Source organism: Rhinolophus hipposideros (genome assembly GCF_964194185.1).
Source record: "Rhinolophus hipposideros genome assembly, chromosome: 7".
Taxonomy (NCBI): domain Eukaryota; kingdom Metazoa; phylum Chordata; class Mammalia; order Chiroptera; family Rhinolophidae; genus Rhinolophus; species Rhinolophus hipposideros.
The window spans coordinates 7779916-7801330 of record NC_138053.1 but is presented as its reverse complement, the minus strand read 5'-3'; the positions used below and the strand labels follow the sequence as shown (position 1 = coordinate 7801330).

Here is a 21415-nt window from a genome sequence, read left to right as displayed (position 1 = left end):
GGTGAGTTTTTTATTGTACCCTGAACATGTTGTGTATTACAACACTCTACATCTTATTTAAATGCTGTCTTTCATCAGGTCTTCTCTGCCACTACACTGCTGGGGGCTGCAGGGCGCCAACTCACTGCTGTCACCTATAGGCATATCCATCCCAACAGTGACAATGCCACGGGGAGGCCAGGTGTGGGGGGAAACCGAGCTCTGAGGGTGAAGAAAGGAAGACGGTCCAAAACAAACAGTTTGCACCCACATCTGAGCTGGGTCATGAGAAATGAACAGGGTCCACCAGTCGGATAGAGAGAGATGAGAGAAGTCCCAGGCAGAGGAAGCATGGACCAAGGCCTAAAGCATGAAAGAGCAGTAGCTGCAGCAGCTGGTGGCACTCAAGCCGGGCACACGGGTGCCTCTGTATGCGTGTGGGGGTAAGGGTGGGAAGAGACAGCCTTTGAAGTGATGTGGCTAAGGTCTTTGGGCCCTGGGCAGCTGTTGGTGACAGGACGAGGGTGTGGCATGGTGAGAAAGGACCATGCCATAGGGAAGTGACCCCGTACAATGGTGTTTGCACCCACAACATCAATACAGTCACGGAGCCTTGACCAAGGCAGTCGAGGCTAGAACACGCTCAGGCTAACGTGCCACAGCAGCTGCCCAAACGCCCCCAGCTGACGACCTTTCCCCCAGATAACAGGGCTTATGGGTATGATGTGGAGGCACATGACTGCCACTACGTGTGATGCAATGATGTGAAAGAGGAAGGCAGCCAGGAGAGCTGGTCTGGGAAGGCATGACTTGGCAGGAAGTAGGCAGAAGAGCCGGCATCACTCAGCATAAGGCGAGCTGACAAAGCCCCACAGCGGCAGCCACTGAACTGCATCTGGTCGTGGAGAGACACTCGGTCCTGTGTCAATCAGCCTCTCTGGGGCCTCAGCCACCTGGCCTGAACCCCAACTGAGGGGAGCCCACTGCTGCCCTACGCCTTTGGCAATGTACTCCAGGGCCTTCTGTGGGTATAACTTAATAACACTATTAAAAGTTAGCACAGGGCAATTTATGGGTACAAGATACTTCCCAGCAGTTCTGTGAGAGAATAGGAAATACATATATATATAAATATAGGTCTCTGCCTCCTGTTCCTGGCACAGAGCTCCTAAAGCCCTTGGAATTTCCTGGGTCATAGGAGTGTGTTTTGTTCTAATGAGGCAACTCTGGGTGGGCTCCTGGATGGGGCTGGTCGCCAGAAAGACAAAGCCACAGTGAGAAGTGTGGGATTTTCAGTCTTCCCCCTACGACCCCCCCCCCGCCCCCCGTCTCCAGAGAGAGGAGAGAGACTGGAGATGGAGTGAACAACTGACCATGCCTACATGAAGAAGCCACCATAAAAATCCCAACAGTACGGGGTTTGGAGACCTTCCAGGTGAACACATGCAGGTACTGCGAGGGTGACGCACCCCAACTCCACGGGGACAGAAGCTCCTGTGCTCAGCACCCTCCCACACCTCCCCTTTTGTGTCTCTTCATTGGGGTGTTCATTTGTGTATCCTTTATCGTATTCTCAATAAACTGGCAATCAACTGCTTTCCTGAGTTCTGTGAGCTGTTTTAGCAAAATTGAACCTGAGGAGGGGGACACAGGAACCGCCATTTGTAGCCCACTGGTGACCACCTGGACTTGTGATTGGCATCTGAAGTGGGTGGGAGCAGCCATGTGGAACTGAGCCCTTAACCTTGACCTGTGGGGTCTGATGCCATCTCCAGGCGGGTAGTGTCAGAACCGAGTTAAACTGCAGGACCCCCAGCTGGCAGTGGCAGAGAATAAAGGCCTGTTTGTGAGAGTGGGAGCTGCGTAAGCGTAAAGGAGAGACTCAGGAGGAAGGACCAGGTTTTTCTAACAAAGTTCATACTGGTTCATCCTCCTGACCCCTCCTTTGCCTCAATTAATTCTGAATACAAACAAGGAAAAGAGAAACACAGAAAGCTGAGGACTTGCCTTGGTTTACTCAGATGCTGGGCAAACCAGTTCTGGAGGCTGCTTCTGCCTCCAGTGTATCAGCAGAAACAGGGGTGACAGTCTGACAGGAACCCCTAGAGAGCGATCAGAACACCCCCCCCCGCCCCGGAGGGTCCTGCCTCCATGCAGCACGCCTGCAGCACGGACGGTGAAGCTGCCCCCCCCCCTTTACAGAAACAGGAGTGGGATGGGCCGATGCCCACCCAGCCTTCCCAAGTGAACTAAGGAAGGCTGGGTAAATAGAGATACAGGTGGGCTCCGTACTTGGCATCAAGACAAAGTGCAACACAATCAGAAAGAGTGCCCAGAATGGAACAGCCCCCAAAACACGCCACACGAGAAACAGTCCAGGAACTGGAAAGGTTTACTACCCCAAAGAAAAGAAGATTTAGAGGCGGCTGACCCTTCTTTGGGTAGTCAGAAAACAGGTGGGAGAGGCCTCAGAGTGCAGAAGTGGGGCCTGGACATGGAGGGCAGAGACATAACTTTCTGACAAAGGGGCCTGGAAAGAGAATGAGCAGGTATGAGGCATAGCCCCCCATCAGGCGTGTGCCAACAGAAGGCTGGGTAATCTGGGTTTAATGACAGAGTATCTGCCACCCCGGGAGCCTGGGACACAGACCAACCAAATTAATGTTCATTGAACTGAACTGGCTGATTGGTGACAATGTGGGGGAGGAGGGGACACCAACTCTCTGACCTGAATTAATACTTAAATACCGATTCTTGGATCTCTTTCACTGAACGCTTTAAACGCGAGTGTACGCGCGCACACGCACAGTTCTAGTTTACAGTAAATAAGAGCTGTAGAAAGCAAGGGCAGACATACACAGTGATACGTGACCCCACAGCGTATCCTAAAGACTGGAGAAAGAGGAAGAGACACTGGGAGGCTTAGGGCAGACCTCTAAAAAAAGGCAGGAAGGGGGAAGTATTAATTCTTTCAATTAAAAAATTGGTCCCAAGAACAGTCTGTGCTTCACACACAGAGCTAGCTCTCAGCTTTAACAAGCAGCTTCTTCTGGGGTAACTGGCCTTCCGACTCCCCCAAACACACCATCATTACATCCTAATTATGTCACTGCAAACCCAATGCGGTCTGCACACAGACACTGCTGCCTTCTGGCTCCAAGACGGAAGACTTGGTATCTGCAAACCACGACAGAGAAAAAGGAAGGCGGGACTCTGGGGCCTGCCGCACCCAGGCACCTCCACCACCTTTGGTGCCAGGAATTCCAGCCCCTCCCTGCGCAGTCTCCAGCCACAGGACACTGACCACCTCCTCGCCTCGTCTCCCCCTGCTCAAATGTGTATGTTAAAGGGTGAAAAGTCAGGCCAGAAGCTGGCCACCCACACAGCTACTTTCTCTCTAGAGTCTTCTTCATTTTTTCCATACATAAATATATTACACACACACAGATACATACACTCATGCTAAAAGCAGATAAAGTATATTCTATTTTATAAAATATTTTTTCATGCTGCTAGAGGATATCCTTTTTGATGATGTGTGGTTTGTTTTGGCTGCCCAATAGTCCACTGGTCTGATGTACCATTATTAATTATTTCCCTCGTCTTTATTTACTGAAGTATTTTTGATCACGTACATAAATATATGCGGGCACGAGGAAGAAAAGATGAGAGAAACATGGCCCCGTCGTGCAGAAGTTCCCAATCTGGTCAAGGACACACTGCAGTCAAAGGTGAGAAATGCAGTGAAATACACGGTTTCAAAGTGCTGTGGGATCAGCAAAGGAGAAACTTGCCCAGGAAAATGGACGAGTACTCCACAAATGGGTAATTTCAGCAGTCGTTTCCGACGGCTCCCTTTGCTAAATGACAGTACAGTGGCTCCCCGCTACATGCAAGCACTGGGCCGGGCGGGCGCCTGTGTGTGAGTGTGTCAGCCTCCTTCCACTGAGGTGACTATCACGTCCTTCTCAGTGAGATCAATGCTCAGATCAGTTTCAGTGGTTGGTGGGAGTCACACAGCTGGAAAGTGGTGGGGCTTGAATTAAAATGTGTGTCTGTTTCTGAAGTCCATTCTGAGTTCCTCCGTAATTATATTAATAAAAGCATCTTTAAACAAAAAGTTTTTCTCTTTTAAAAAAAAATCCTTAAATTCTCAACCAGATTTGAATTTATATAACTTTTGATACATTTGTTGCCTTTAAATAGGATCAACCTCCAGCCAAGCTGATCAGGAAAAAAAAGAAAAGAAAAAGACATAAATTACCAATATAGAGAATGAAAGGGGACATCATTAGATTCCACAGACATTAAAAGGAAATTATGAACAAGAATATGCCAACATTTGATAACTTAGATGAAATGGACAAATTTCTAAATAAACATGAAGTACAGAGCTCATCCAAGAAAAGTAGATAACCTAAAGATTTCTCTAAAAGAATTTAAATTAGTAGCTAAAACCATCACCAAAAATGAACACCAGGAACAGACAGCTTCACTGTTAAATTCTATCAAGCATTTAAGGAAGAAATAATACCAATTCTACACAACATCTGTCAGAAAATAAGACTCCTCAACTCATTTCATGGGGCCTGTATTGCCCCGTACTGAAACCACAGACAGAAAGAAAGAAAGAAAGACTACAGACCAACGTGCCTCATAAACAGAGATCCAAAAATCTTGTAAATATTAGCAAATTCAATGCAGCAACATATAAGAAGAATACTACATCATAATCAAGTGAAGTTTATTCCAGGAATACAGGTTGGTTCAATATTCAAACACAATGTAATTCACTGTATCAATGGGCTTTAAAACTCCCTCTGATCATCATAACTGATGGAGAAATAGCAACTGACAAAATTCAACATCCATTCATGATGAAAACACTGGGTAAACTAGGAATAACAGGGAACTACTTCCATCTGATAGGATCACGGACTTGTTGGTATAATAACAGTACCCACTTTGTCGGGTTATTGTGAGAATTAAATAAGCTGAATTTGTAAAGGGTTTAGAACAGTGCCTAGCACAGAGTATATGCTATAATAAATGTAGCTGTTACTATTGAAAATGTTGGGGGTGGCCGGTTAGCTCAGTTGGTTAGAGCATAGTGTTAATAATACCAAGGTTGCCGGTTTGATCCCCAGATGGGCGACTGTGAACTGCGCCTTCCTTAAAATAAATGAACCAGTGAATGAATGAATGAATGAATGAATGAATGAATTTATTTAAAAAATTTTTTGAATAAGAAGTAAACAACAAAAAGGATTAAGTTCCTGCAGCTATGAGAAAGAACCAGCTACTGCGACATGCAATAACACGGATGAATCTCACAGATATAATGTTGAACAAGAGAAGCCAAACATATCAGAGTCCCTTACATAGAAGAGTACTATTTATAGTTTAACTTCAAGAACAGACCAAAGTAATCTATGGTGAGTGACATGAGAATAGTGGTTACCTTTGGAGTGAGGGTCATGAGTAGAAAACAGAAAAGCTTCTGGCACGCTGGGTAGTGTGTCCTATCATGACCAAGCATTTATAGGGGAGTTTATCTGCGTAAGCTATGAAGCAGTACATTGAAGATTTGTGCACTTTACTGTACGTAAGTTACACTGGAAAATAAGTAAGTGTCCACAATGCAACAGCATCCGGGCTATAGCCCCAGTGATGCAATGATGTGTATGTGTACATACGAGGTCAGACAATTAAGTTCGCGAATTCATCCTAGAAAAAGTGCTCCATACCTCATTGCTGAATATCACTACAGTCATCTTCAAAGTACTCCCGTTGGGAAGCTATGCACTGACGCCAGCGCCTAGTCCACCCTTCAGAGTAATTTTGGAACTCTTTTTCTGGAATGGCCATCAGAGCTGTCGTCATGTTACCCTTGATGTCCTGAATGTCATCAAAGTGTCTTCCTTTCAATATTTCCTTGATCTTTGGGTAAAGAAAGAAGTCATTGGGGGCCAGATCGGGTTTGGAGGGAGGATGTTCCAACACAGTTATTTGTTTACTGGCTAAAAACTCCCTCACAGACAGTGCCGTGTGAGCTGGTACATTGTCGTGATGCAAGAGCCATGGATTGTTGGCGAAAAGTTCAGGTTGTTTTTGTCTTTTTCACGCAGCCTTTTCAGCACTTCCAAACAGTAAACTTGGTTACCTGTGTGTCCAGTTGGTACAAATTCATACTGAATAATCCCTCTGATATCAAAAAAGGTTAGCAACATCGTTGCAACAAGTTCACGCACTTGTCAACAGACCTCCTATGCATAAGATGATACGTGAAAGGGTTATCACAAAAACATTATCTCAGGGGTGAGAGGTATCCCTCCCCCACTTTATTTTTAATGTATTACTTCCTTTTTAAAAAATAATGAGCATGTGTTATTTACCTAACCAGAAAAACATTTTTAAAGCTGTTTTCGTGTGGGAAAAAACACCCAGGCCCTCGGGTTCGGTGATTCTCTTCTTGGAATGTGCGCCTCCCTGGGCCCAGTAACACGTTCACCATAGCACTGCTTGTACCAACCCCAAAGTGGATACTTATGTTTTCAATTCCAAATAATGGAATGCTGTGCAGTAGTTAAAAATAATCAGATGAAACTAAAGGTACTTTGCTGAAAGACTGCCAAAACATATGATATAAAAAGTGATATTCTCATTATGAAACCATTAATGAAATAAAAGAAAAATTATGTATTTTTCCAGAAAATGATACAGGAGGATAGTATAATAGAATAGTGATTTCCTCTAGGGAATGTCTAGAATATGATTGAGGTGAAGGGTAGTATCTAAAATGACATTTGCTTTGTTTGTCCCTTTATAATGAGGCAGCTGATATTCATGAGTTACTTCTGAAATTAAAAATAATACATGGGAGCTGTATTTCTTACTGTTGAAGAAGGGAGTTTGGAAATATGAAAAGACAGAACGAGAAACGAACACTGTAGTGTTGAATTGAAATTGGAGGTATCAGTATGCACAATGGTTTATTGATATATAAAGATATAGAAGTGTGTATATGTTTATGTGCATTTCCCACTTTTGTCTGCTGAGAAGGCTTAGAAATAACGATATCCCAGAAACAAGGAGCCATGTAGCACCCACATCTTGATTTCTAAACATCATTCTCCATCAAAAGGAATCAGGGCTCCTTAGAGAAATGGCTGACTCCAGAACTGGGGCAGGAAAAGCAGTGAATTAACCTGGCTGTGCAAAAAGAATAAGGAAGGGCTTGAAGAATGACAGGGACACGTCAAAAGGACATAGGAGGCTACAGGAGTGGGGGTGGAGGGAAGTTCTCACTGGCACAATTTGAGTGTAAAAATAAAGACCAATAATGACAGATTATAACCCATAGGATAAAAGAATAACTTATGAGTCAATACTGACATAAACATATAAATGAATAAATAAGTACATGGGCGAAAAGGGAGAGTTCTTCCATACAGTAGAATGCCAACTAATAAATGAAGAGGAATGAAGGCTTAGAAAATCACCAACTGGCAACCGCTATTGTAACAACTGTTTCAGCCAAGAATCCTGAATGCTAAAACTTGTGGGTGAAAGTATGATGAGAAACATTGATTACACAGGGAAAAATAGAACTTCCTAGTGGAGGACCTGGCTGACATCACCATAACCAAGTGATCAAACTGAACAGCTCCAATATTGGGACACAGTGATACCACCTGCCACCTGATATGGTGCTCGAAGGACACAATACCATTTCTGTGATATCCTGCCCAAAATGCATAATCTGAATCTTATGAGGAAACATCAGACAAATCCAAACTGAAGGACATTCTACAAAGAAATAGCCTGACTTTTTGAAAAATGTCAAGGTCACAAAAGATAAAAAAAAGACTGAGGAACCACTCCAGATCAAAGGAAAGTAAATGGTGGTAACAGTTAAATGCAATCTTGGACCAGGAAAAAAAGAGATTTTTCTTTTGATGTAAGACATTAGTGGCAAAATTTGAATAAACTCTACAATTAGACAATATAGTGCTATCGGTGTTAACTTCCTGCTATTGATTATTGTGCTATGGTTATGTAAGAAAACATCCCTCAATTTTAGAAAATAAACACTGAAGTATTTCGGGGTAAATGAGCTCCGCATGGGCAACTTATTCTAAAATAGGTCAACCCAAAAAGTGTTAAAAAAATAGAGAAAATGATAAAGCAAACATGGTAAAATGTTAATATTTGGGGATTCTGAGTGAAGAGTATTCCATAATTCTTTGCACTATTTTTGCAACTTTTCTGTGAATCTAAAACTATTTCAGAATAAAAAGTTAAAAATATGTGCTTACTGAAGAAAATAAGCTCAATTAAAAAACATAAAGTTAAAAGAAAACAATCCAAACATCTACTATTTGTTTTTATTCTACCCGTGTTTTTACATGTATTTTATAAAATATATTTATTTTTAATACTAGTTTTTATACTACATATAATTTTGTTCTGCTTTTTTCAGTTATTCAATTGTGAACATCGTAAATTCTCAAATATTATTCCAACCTATAAATAAAGTCATTTACAGGCTATCCTGCCTGTTACATATAATGCCATAAATGCATGATGATTGATATCTTTTCAAGATAAATCTTTGTGCATCTGATTATTTCCTTAAAATAGAGTCTCTGAATTTATCTTGGAAATATTTCTGTATCAAAGGGAGTAAATATTTTTAAGCCTCTTGATTTACTGTTACATTATTTTCCGAAAAGCAATTTATTTTCCACATGTCTCTGCAGCTCTAACTCTGCAAGACACAAGGGAGCAGAGCTACAAAGCACTGTGCTCACAGAAGCCTGTGAGGGAAACAGAAAACAACAACAACTAAACAATAAAAAGAAAAACCCTAAATACTAGAATCAATAAGCACTCAAGGGGGGCCACACCCCTGTGGCCCAGAAGGTGGGCAGCGAACTGGACGCACAGGCCAGGCAGGCCCTCAGCAGTGGAAACCATTCCTAGGAAATAGGACCCTCTGCTGGAAGGTGGGAGGTCTGCAGTGGGAGATGTGGGCCCAGGGTCGCAACCACACACCAACCTGAGGACCACACAGCTTGGGGGCAAACGGATGCGCCCCTCAGCTCTCCATCTGCTTTTCTCAGTCCCGAGTCCTCCTCCGTGAGACCGCTGGAGGGGAGGATGTCAAGGCAGGGTAGTGGGTGACCCAGAAAGTAAGAATCAGAGTCCCGGGGAAGCACATTTCAATACTCATTTACACATGATTTATGTCTACGAACGTCACACATTTAAACTGCTTATACTGTGACAACATTTACACACATGCACACATCTCTCTGTGCTGCAATGCCCTCATTTATAACAGGAGGGTGACACTACTGACCTCCCGGGGGCTGCCAGAAGTACATAGGACAATAGATGGGCCCTGTGTGTGACACCCACAGAAGAAAAAATATTGGTCTCTACTGTTCGGTTTTGTGCCTCGTGTACTGGGTGTGCTCAAAGTGGGAGAACACAGGTTAAGTGGCAGAGTACTTCAGCTCTGCCCCTGGAAGCCCGTCTAAGTGGCTCCCCAAAACCCCTGATTTCCTTAAGAGTTTGGAAATACAGGATCTCCAAAAGCTCTGGAGAAACCCGCCCTTTCCTTAGGGTAAGTAAGGGTCTGGGTTCTGAGCTCCAAAGCTCCCAGGGTCTGTCCAATCCTGCCTTTCAGGGAGCCTGAACCATCAGGACTTGTCCAGAGCCTCAGCTCACCTTGACTTCCAACAGGAAAGCCTTAATTTACGCGTAGGTCAAGTCATGTGATAGGTGATGCAGTTCAAATCCCTGTCGATAAAGCAGCAGAGGTCAGGGAGTGGTTCAAGGCCGCAGGAGCTACCGTGAGGGAGACAGAAGAAGACAGTGCCCGGTGAAGGTCAGGCACAGCAGAGTGCTCAGGTCTGAAATGACTAAAAAGTATTGATAGCAACAGCTCTTCTTGCCGTTAAGAACATATACGAGGTATGATCAAACAATACAGTGAATGTTTAAATAAAAAGAATTCATTACAGTGAAAGACACACTGCCATTAATCCCCCTCAAAATGCCCTCCCTCGCTTTGAACACACTTATCCCATCGTTCTTGCCACTTTCTGAAGCAGTTCTCGAAGTCCTTTTTCGTGAGTGTCTTTAGTTGTGCTGTCGTGGCTGCCTTGATGTCCTGAATCATTTTGACTTTGGGGAAGAGCCAGAAGTCACAAGGTCCCAGATCCAGTGAATAAGGCAGATGACACACCGTAATGTTTTTATTTGACAGAAATGGCCGTACCAGAAGCGATGTGTGACATGCAGCCTTTCCGTTGTGATCACAAAATATGGTGAATGCTGCTGCCGGGTGCCATTCTATGGGAAGGCAGGGACCTTCCATATGGGAAGCGGCTCATCGAACCTTAGTAACAGTGACAAGTTTCAACTTGTTTGGTAAGCTATGGTTGAGATAAGGTGTTTTAAAATGTGCCGCAAATCATCCTCCATCATGACAACGCTCCATGTCACACATCGCTTCTGGTACGGCCATTTCTGTCAGATAAAAACATTGCAGTGCGTCCTCATCCACCTTACACACCGGATCTGCACCGTGTGGCTTCTGGCTGTTCTCCAAAGTCAAAATGACCATGAAAGGTAAACGTTTTAAACTGATTCAGGATATCGAGGCAGCCATGACAGGGGAACTAAAGACACTCACAAAAGAGGACTTCCAGAACTGCTTCAGAAAGTGCAAGAGCGATGAGATAAGTGTGTGCGAAGCGAGCGGGAGTATTTTGAGGGGGATTAATGGCAATGTGTCCTTTACCGTAACAATTTTTTTTAATTTAAACATTCACTGTATTGTTTGATCACGCCGTGTAGCTTAGGACTCTGAACTCCCACCAAACCCCATCCCTCTCTGTCCTCATTATTGTACCATCATTAAACATCACCGCCATCTAGACAAACTTCCACTGGCCAGAATGGACAACCGATGGCACCTTAATCCAAACTCACCAGTTGGCTCTGGCATGAAGAGGAGCCTCTACTTATTCCAAACCACTTTAGCAGGATTATTAAACACTCACAACAGGAACAAGTCAGTAATCATCAGATGGCATGGTGACAGAGGACTGTCTTGTGGTGCCTATAAAAGCATCTACAATTATGACATCCCATTTATAAGACAGTGCATCAGCACTAAACCATTAGCTGACGACAGTTTATTGCCCCGACCACGTTCTCTTAAGGAGTAGGAAGACAAACATCCTCCGGTGCTGGCCTGACTGTCACTTGGGACAGGTGCACTAGGTCCTGCAAGACGCCCCTAAGGCTGACAGTGTCCTGCTCCCTCTGCCAGGAGCGCAGCAGACTTGGCTGCAGCGAGCTGTGGGGCACAGCTGGGTTATGAGAACCCCTGTGCCACTGCTTCCGCTGTGGCTTTTCCTGTTAGAAAAGACGCCCACCACATCACACAGCACACCTGTGAAAGGGGCAATGAGGCCATTTCTCCAGGTGACGGGGCTGGGAAATCCCACATTCTAGTGCCTTCAGGCATCACTTCACGCAACGCCCAGAGTAGGCAAGGGGATTCTGCTTGGCACTTGGCCTCCATACGGGGACTCAGCACCTCAACGTATAACTTCTAGGGTTGCTGTGATGGGGAGAAGACTGGGGACTCAGCCCCAGCTCTTAAATGCTTCAGGCCAGAAGTGACACCCATCACTCACTCTCACAGGCCGTCAACGAAAGTTAACTTCAAGAGGATCAGAGCTGTGGGGGTAGAACAGAAATATGCAGTGAGCAGTAAGTGTGTCTGCGCAGTGTGCAGAGCTCAGTTGAGGGATGAGGTGGAGGCAGAACTAGTGGGAGTCCAGCTCCTAAAAGACTCATGACGTATAAACCGGGTTTTTAAAAACGGAAATATAGTTCATATACCATAAAAGTCACCATTTAAAAATATACATACAGTTCAGTGGTTTTCAGCATATTCACCATTGTGCAACCATCACCGCTAATTCCAAGAACAGTTTCATCACCCCCGAAGGATTCTCGTACCCATCAGCAGTCACTCTCCACTCTTCACTTCTCTTCCCCTCTTTGCTCTGGACATCAAGAAACTGAACAAATCGAAAAAGCCTCTGGCAGCCACAGACTATCCTTAAGCCTGGTCAACCCCCATCATTTTCTATTTGCCTCATCTATTTTTTTCTAAGGAAATACTAACAATAATTAACATGTATTAAGCCTTCACACTGGGACATCCTACCGTTTCATTTCATCCTTGCAACAGCCCTCTGAGGTATAAGAGCTGTAACTGTCACAAAGGTCAGAGTCCTGTCCAAAGTCAGGGAACTGGTAAGTGGCAGAACCAGGATTCCAACCCAGGCTAAGTGGCATCACAGCCATCCTATCATCCATCAGCATGTCCTTCAAAATCTTTTCAGAGCAGGGCAAAGTTATAGATAGAAGTTGCTTCATTGAATGACCTGGGGGTTTATTTTGCAGTTAACATTCTGGCTGCACCATCAGGTGACAGTATTACTCAAAATTAAATAACCTGTGGAGACATGACAGAAGATGCTATCCGGCTGGAGCAATCTTGTATTTTGTTCCCCTAGTGCTCAAGAATCCTGACATAACACGGTGCTCAGTACATATATTTGCTCAATGACTGAATCAACAAAGTGTCCCAGACCAGTCATCTCTCTGCACTCAGTGGTACAACACTGTGTCCGGCAGCCAGGAGCATTTGAACAGAACCAGTGCCGTCTTCTGAGAACTCCTGCCTCTGCTTACAGTCCCCCACTAAGGGGCAAGAAGCCAAGCTAGGCTTTCTAACCTTCACACCACATTGGCAGGACACTGCCTATGGGATGTGCCAAGAAGAACCTCAGGAGCTTCACTATGGACTGTCTGCCTCCTATCCCTGGCAAAGGGTCTCTCCCCACTCACTCTCCCAGATTCTCCCACTTTACCCCTGCTGATAAAATACATCACTCTGAGTCTATTCTCTTGCTCCCATGACGCAAAGATCTGCCCTTACTATTATTATACGAGAGCCTCAAGTTCCCTGCCCTGAACCATGTGGGTCCCATAAAGGCCTACCTGTGGGGCACGCTCCTGTTCTTTAGAACATTCCCTCCTCCCTGGACTAAGCTGTCATCAGCCTGTCAGTATGACCCACACACAAGCGCGGTACCGGCACCTCACAGAGGGCCTGGTGCACACAAGGTGCTCTACAAAAACCAACGAGTACAGAGGTTGCTGACCTCTGCCTTATTCGTAAAACTTATATGAAGGCCCAGGGAAAGTGCTTCTTGTGATAAACTAATCTGCTTCCTTTTTCCAATGTTTGCTCTGCAATCCCATCCTTCTTTGCCTTGCCCTCTAGAAAGGTCTGAGCTGAGTTTTCTGCTCAATCACAAGCTTCCCCTGATTGTTTTTTGGTACAATTACCTGTCTCCCAGGTTCTTTCTCTCAATTACTACATCTTCCCATGATCTTGGTTTCCATGATCTTGGCTGAGAAGAGTGTGGGCCTTGAAATTAAACAAATTTAAAATGCAGTGGAGCCATGAAGAACGTGGGCCTTGTAGACAGACAGACCTTGGTTCAAACCCTGACGTGCCGCCTACATACCCCGGGGCCCGTCCCCCCCATGCGCCGCCTGCACACCCTGGGGCCTGTCCCCCCCATGTGTCGCCTGCACACCCCGGGGCCCATCCCCTTCATGTCCCCCCTGCATACCCCGGGGCCCGTCCCCGCCATGTGCCTCCTGCACACCCCGGGGCTCGTAACCCCCCATGTGCCGCCTGCACACCTCAGGGCACATGACTTATCACTCAGCCTCAGTCCTGTCTGACCATTCTCACAGCGTTATGATCACTACGTGAGATATAAAACAGCCAGCACAGGACCTGACATACAACAGACATTCAAAGGTGAAATTAGATACCTTTTATTCATTTTAATTAGATTTTTAAAAATAAACAAGTTTATTCATCTTTTTGGCATCCAAGTAACCGATCTAGAAATATCTAGAAAGACAGAATACTATAGGGGGTACCCAAGTTCTTTCTCTTCTTCAGTTATAAAATGATTAATTATTCAGTAAACTATCAATTATGGGGAGAATTTGAAACATTTAAAATTTCATACCTAGACAGAAAACTAAAATCTTACAAAAATAACATATGGCCCCTCAGAATAATCTTGAAAAATACAGATCAGACCCAATATTGATGGTCCCTACGCAGGAGAAAGCTTCGCATTACATGGGATGAGAGAAGCCATAATCGTTCATCCAGTCATTCCTCCATTCACGCAGTTAGTATTTCCTGAGTGCCTACCTGCCACCTGGAACTGCTGCACACACTGGGTGACAATTGTGGAAAAGACGGGGAAGTTCCTGTCCTCACTTAATTAACATTCTACTCCAAGCACACTGCCATGAGGGAGAGGGCAAGTTAGGCTCCTTTTATTATAAGCCACTTCCATATCTTTTATGGAAATAGATGGAGAAGGGAAGAAAAACACAAAACAAAAACAGTAAGACAGTAAGAGCGATTGTAAATTCTTGAGCAAAAGAGGGGTGATAAAAGCAGGGCATTGAAATCAATCTAGCAATAGTACCGGAGGTAGTGGGGGAAGCAGGGAGGAGAAATTATGGACTCAGGAGGCCAATTAGGGGTCTGGCGCAACCAGGAAATGACAAGGGGCTACAATAAGACCATGGCAGTGGACAGAGATTCAAAGACTAAAAACTGACAATACTTCACGGTGGCGGAAACCCAGAATGAAGACAGGGAAAGGGGGCAGAAGTCATTTGTCCTTAGAGCTTCGGAGACCAAGAGGATGGTAAGGTCACTAACAGGGATAGAGACCCTGCTGGTGGGGGGGTTTCAGGTAGGCAGGATGGGCTTTTTCATCTCTGTTGCCATGCTAACTGACCTTTTAGAGTTTGCAAATCCCATTACATAAGGGACTGCATCCAACATGTCCACATAACACTGTGGTTTCTTAAAAAAGCAAAGGTTCTGAAACCCTTAACTGAAACCAACAAAGGCTCACCTTCACAAGACCACAAATACCTGACGTGATGCCTGGAATGTGTCCCAACCTAAACCCCACCCCCGAAAGTCCTAGGCATGATTGGCTAATACATTCTCCTGTGTATTCAAGAACCATCATCCATGTTTATAGTGTTGAAAACTGACCCCAAGTGACCTAACAGATACGAAGTCAACACATCTGGGTTTAGAGAAGGTGAGCATGAGTTCATGGGTTCCTACCCAGGCCTCAAACCTTTGTACAGACCCACCTACCTAATGCAACAATGATGCCTGCCTGGAGGATCAAAGTATTCAAGATCACGGTGCTCTTACAGAAGCACCAAAGGGCAAGGGAACGTGGAAGGCTGAGCTCTGCAAACAGGGTGGGGTGCGCAGAACCACAAGAAAAGGCACTGAAGGTAAAGCTAGGGGAATTTTAAAAATGACTAAACATGGGCTGGCCCAGTGACTCAGGCGGTTGGAGCTCCATACTCCTAACTCCGAAGGCTGCTGGTTCGATTCCCACATGGGCCAGTGGGCTCTCAACCACAAGGTTGCCAGTTCAACTCCTCGAGTCCCGCAAGGGATGGTGGGCAGTGCCCCCTGCAATTAGTAATGGCAACTGGACCTGGAGCTGAGCTGCGCCCTCCACAACTAAGATTGAAAGGACAACAACTTGACTTGGAAAAAAGTCCTGGAAGTACACACTGTTCCCCAGTAAAGTCCTGTTCCCCTTCCCCAATAAAATCTTTAAAAAAAAAATGACTAAACATAATTCAGAAATTTCATGTGGAATTATGTAAGTCCCACATCGGAGGACACACTCCAGAGTCCATCTCCCTCTATTATTACAACGAGGGAGACACAAATCCAACCTTTTCTAGTTTGTTTTCCTACTATAGGATGTTTCCTAAAAAGTTCAATTCTCTGAGAAACAGTTCACGGCTGATGCCACCACAGTTTGGCCCATCATTATATTCTAGTTTAGCCTTTGAAACGGATTAATTTATGGGAAGCAGCTGTACATTCTTCCAGCTGTGTAGCGATGCTGTGCAAAGGAGATTAGAATGCCTCAACCTCTAGCACTCCAATTAAAGAATATCTCTTTTATTTTCCCCCAACATAGTCACCTCTTTATAAGTAAAATAAGTAATCTCCCCTTATCAACTGTTTTATCCATAAGCCACTCACAAGAACGATGTTCTCCAGGTGCTTTGTTTAAAACATACCCAAGTGGTCTGAATGCCAACCAGCATCAGGCATGACAGAGGCTGATGAACTTGGCTCCAATGGACCCAACCAACAGGAGCAGCCTGCAAAAAGCCTGCAAAACGCCATGAGTTGACCATGGGACTCCTCTGCCACCTTCACACACACACACCCCAACAGGTACACACTTATGTAAACACCTCACTTGGGAAGGCGGTTGGGGGAGGAGAAATATTGTTAGAATGTAGAGCTCTAAAATGGTAATGATTCAGATTCAGGCACAGGAAGATTTCCAGATAATGAAGTCATTCAAAGAGAAAGACACTGGGCAGGAAGAAAGTCTGAAAACCCCATACACAAAAACACTTGTGTGCTAGTCCCATCACTCAGCACAGTTCCCAAACCACCTGCAGAGAGGTCCCCATTGCTCCACACCTCACACCACCTGCAACCTCTACCTCCACCCTCCAGAGGGGTTGCACTTTGGTGGGCTCAGGGAATACCTGCTACCCTCCATGAACCATCTCAAATGTCATCTCTCCTGTGGAGCTTCGCATGACCCCCCGCATGGGGCTCAGCACCAAGAATAAGAGCCTCACGTGCATTAGCTCAAGAATAAACTCCACGACTGTGTCATCATTTTTTACTTTTATGTTTCTTTCTCTCCCCAGCAGAGTCCTCAAGTGCCTGAACCAGGCTCTAAACATGAAGCTTAGACCCTGAAAGCCAAATGTGTCATTCCACAGGCATGGAAACATTACCAAGAACAGGGAGCATTAACTGCAGGAAAACAAACACCTCTTGAGCTGTTGTTCCAGGAGGCAGGTGGGGCCGGACTCCATTCCCCTACTGCATGGATGTGTAATCTGCTCAGCTGCCTCTAATTTCCATAAAATACCAGATAACAGAATTGTACAGGAAAACAAGTTTTGTTCTGTAGCCTATGTAACAACAACAAAATAATAGTAATATAATAGTAATGATAAAGAACTGGCATTGTCTAGCTATCAGATACTCATTTCATTTATGTTTCTTACACTAGAATGAAACTAGTATGTACAGTGAACATACAAAACACACATACTTGTGCTCTGTGGTATTGGAAGTGAGGAGGAACAATCATATCATTAAGTACTTAAATGTATTAGGAGATTCCTCTTCCATCAGGAGAAACAAACAAATCCTCTCCAGTCAAAAAAGGAGATACAGCACTAAAAGAAGGTGGCCCTTGGTGAGGCCTCAGTTTCACCCTCAGAGCCTTGAGCAAGTGATCTCAATTCTGAGACCCTTCCCTAGCTGTGAAGTGGGTAAGGAAACACCAACCTTTGGGGGTCATCAGAACTTAAATATGCGTGTGTGTGTGTACATACGTGCATACATAACACACACTTAGCACAGTCTGCATAAATTTTCCTGAAATAAAGCATCTCTCCATTAGCAGTTAATCTTCACAACAGGCCTTAGAATTATGAATTAAAAAATAACGAGTCTGTTGGTGGGAACATAACAAGGGAGGGAGTCTGGCAATATCTATTGATATTTAAAGTCACACCATTTCTGCAATCTCTCTCTCTCTCTCTCTCTCTCTCTCTCTCTCTCTCTCTCTCTCTCTCTTTCCTTTATGAATTTTCTGCATAGAAAAAATGTCTCAGTCTAAGGCTATGAAGGATGTTCACTATCTATATTACGTGTTTTTGTAATAGTCTTTTTTTAATAATGAATGAGCACTTAAACATTTTTGTGAACAGAAAAAAATACATTTCTATAAAAAGTCATTACTCCATTTCATTTTTCTGATTTTAATTTTAGAATGAATCTGACATATAATGAAAAGTTAAATCAGAAATTATTTGACAAACCATGTGTTGCTTGTTTCCCCCCACTAGAAGGCCAGATTCACGTGGGATTTGTCTGTTTCGGTCACTGCTATACCCTCAACACCTCAAATATTGCCTTCCTATTCAATATTTGTTAAATGAATACATTTAAAAGCTCATAAACATTGTTCCAACTCTTCCACTTCTAAGAATTCATTGTGCAAAAATACTTGCCCAATTGCACAACAAGACTACTCAGGCAGAATTTATAATAACAAAAAGCTGCAAACCACCTACTTTTTCAATAATACTGGTTACTGGAATATTCTGTCATTTTAAAAAGAATGAAGTAGATCTCTACATAGTGATATGGAAATTTATCATGTTAAGTAACAAAAAGAAAGCCCCAGAACAGTAAGACTAGTTTCATCTTAGTTATGTGTTTAAAATTTAAATAGTAAACAATTTCTGTTGTTTTAAGTTTAAAAATTTTAGATAATGTTTTTATATATGAAGAAAACTATCAGGAGAATATATACTATACCACTAGTAGTGATTTTTTGTCCCAGTGTAAGGCTATATGAGGGGTGCTCATTATCTATATGGCATATTTCTGTAATAGTTTTTAAAATAAGCATGTATTTTTGTAAACAGAAAATTACATTTTTATGAAAACAATCATTTCTCCATTTCAATTTTTTTTTTTTAATTTTAAATGAATCTGACACATAAGTTAAATGCCAAAGCACTAAACGAGGCCCATCGGACTGTGGTGGTTTGTCAAAAGGCACTCAGTGCTCGTGCCAGAGCTGAAAGTGAGGTTCCCTGACTCCCAATCCAGTGGGTTTGCTCCTTCTTAAAGCACAAAAAAGCGAAGATATTGCAGGGGCATCTTGGCTCTCTGGAACTATGAAAGGTCCTACAACTACAGAAGCTTCCATCAGGGGAAAAACAAAAAGTTGCTTAAAATCTGAATTCTTACTAACTTGAAACATTCCATGGGTTTAACAAGTAAATGTTCTGGATTTGCCAAACCGTTCTGATTTCAAATAGTCTATCTCCCAAATACACGTGGTCTATCTAACTCAGATCCTGAATTTCAAGGGGTTAAGGGAGGATCAACTCAGTCATTGGCAGGTCCTAAAATTTCAAGTTCGTCAGGCAACTGACATCTCTGGCTGATTATAAACTCATACAATCCAGAGGTATTTACCTGCCTGACTCCTGTTGGCTGCAGTCAATGCTGCTATTTCCAGGGGCTGAAGTCCATCCCCTGGGGTTCCTTTTATTTCAAACCTACCTTTCCTTTTTTTCAAGTGCTAGACGTGAAGAATTTTGGAGTTAAGACCACTCTGAAGTTTTCAACAGCACAACACAACTGGAAGCTAAGATTCCATGCTCTGAAATGCAGGCCTATTTTTTGGACATTTGAGAAAATGATTAAACTATCTGTCCCATGAAACACTTCCTACATCAGGTGTATGAAAATCATGAGAAACTCAAGACCTGACCACTCTCTCAAAAGGAAAATAAGAACTCCTTAGGAGGACACAAAGAAAGCAATCCCTTCTGGGTTTTCTGCTTTACTAAAACAACCACTCAGAGGGGACTTGTGTAGGCAGAACTTGTGAGTGGTTCACGAATCAATGGCTCCTCCCCAAACAACAGGAATTACAGCATTGCACAGTAAGGACAATGGATCTCAGAGGGTTAGTTAACTGCTCAGGTTAAAGGCTGCTCAGCTTAAAGGACAATTCTCAATGTCACCTCCCCTCCAAGACTCTCTTTTGATCCTCAGAACCTCAACCCTGTGGGGGCAGCAAGGTGGGCTGTATCACCATCTGTGCTACTGAAGAGGAAACGGGCTCAAAAAGTTAAGCATCCTGACAAAGTGCCAAGATTCAGAACTAGGACCACCCCCTCCACTCCGTCCCCCTCGGTGCTAGCACTATGCTCTAGTGTGGCCAAACTCAGAGGGAAGTCTGCATTTTCAGGGTCTCACGGAGGAGGCAGTCACATTCATCGAAATGACCCCAAACCCCCCAGTATTGGTCACCAGTTCACACAATGGTGATTCGCCTTAAGAAATAAAAAACAAAGTCGAGGTCTATTTCCCTGAAGCCCCCACCCCCATCTTACCCGCCTACGAAACATCGACCTCTTACCCAAATGCTGCCACGAGCTAAGGGTGCTCACGGCTGCCCAGGAGAGCTCAGCAAAGATTTGTAGCAGCGGCCGCCAAGGCACCTGCCCGCCAGGGACACTGCTCCCCAGAGATGCCCGGGCCTCGCCAGCATGAAGGGCGATTCCCAGGGGAGGCCGGGCTAGCCGGCCCCCCTGAGCCCTCGACTGAGCCCACTTGATGCTGCAGGATCGGATTCTGGCCCCATTCGCACTCACAGAGCGCCTCCTCCGTGAGTTACCCCCAAAACTCTTTGCCTCGAGGCCCATCGTACAGACGGGCAAACTGAGGCTTAGAGAGGAAAAGCAGCTTAGCCCTTAGGTGGTGGCACCGGGCCTGGTGCCCGAGCCCTTTGACTCCGAGACTTAACACTCGGTGGAAGGGCCTGTCGGGCGCCTCCGGCCGTGGAAACCACGACCGTCCAGCTGCCGCAGGAGGTCAGCTCGAGGGGAAGGGCCACCCGGGATGGGCCACGGTGGGAGCTGCGATTCCTGTGCGAGCGCCAGATGAGACACTCAGCAACCCGGCCCGCGAAGCTGCCCCACCGCCAGGGCCGGGCGGCCGAGGAGACCAGAAGGCGTCGGGTCCCGGAGCCCCGGCTTCCGGACAACCTGGCGCCGGGACCTCACAAACCCCGCGCCCGCGATCGCGCGCACTCACCACGGGCGGCCCGGCAGCACTCCCCGCACCTGCGCAAGACCGCGGCAAGCCCACACCACTGAGGTGCTACCACTGCCCGCGCCGGTCACGGGGGTAGGGGCGTGGCCGGCGGCGGCACCGCCCCACCCAGCACGCGCGTTCCCGGGGCCGGCTCTCCCCCCTGCGAATCCGAGCTCTTGGTACGGCCCGGCCCCGCCCCGCCGGCTCCCGTGGGCTGCGGGCCTGCAGGCGGGGCACGTCGTTCCCCGCGGGGCGGGACTCCGGGCTGGGCGGAGGGCCATGTCTGTGCCCCGCGCCGTCTGGCCTGCTGTGACCGCCACTCGCGTGTGTTCCCCGCTCTTTCTCCTCCGCGGCCCTCAGTTCCCTGACCTGAGGCTGCGTGCACAGATGGTCTGGGGTCCCTCCTGCCTGACCAGGGATGGGAGTGCTGGCTGCTGGGGTCGGGGCGGGAAGGGATGAAGCGGGAGCTAGGACTGGACCCACGCGGGGAGGGACACACGGCGCTTTGCGTTTCACAGGTCGGGCTGC

The 21415-nt window shown here is 45.4% G+C and overlaps 1 protein-coding gene across 9 annotated transcripts in view; it reads right to left on the bottom strand.

The window, feature by feature from the left end:
* POR (cytochrome p450 oxidoreductase) overlaps positions 1-21051 on the bottom strand; it is a 61506-nt gene extending 40455 nt beyond the window's left edge. Inside the window, exons 1-3 of one of the 9 annotated variants that reach the window (XM_081053468.1) lie at positions 20888-20944; positions 13426-13507; positions 11936-12086 (exon numbers count right to left, since the gene is read on the bottom strand). In XM_081053468.1, coding sequence (XP_080909594.1) covers positions 11936-11964 — 29 coding nt within the window. In that variant the 5' untranslated portion in view covers positions 11965-12086; positions 13426-13507; positions 20888-20944. Of the gene's footprint in view, positions 1-9714; positions 9835-11935; positions 12267-13425; positions 13508-20210 lie in introns of those variants that run through there. The other 8 variants (XM_081053477.1, XM_081053475.1, XM_081053476.1 and 5 more) reach the window with 8 other exon arrangements.
* Positions 21052-21415: the final 364 nt, after the last annotated feature.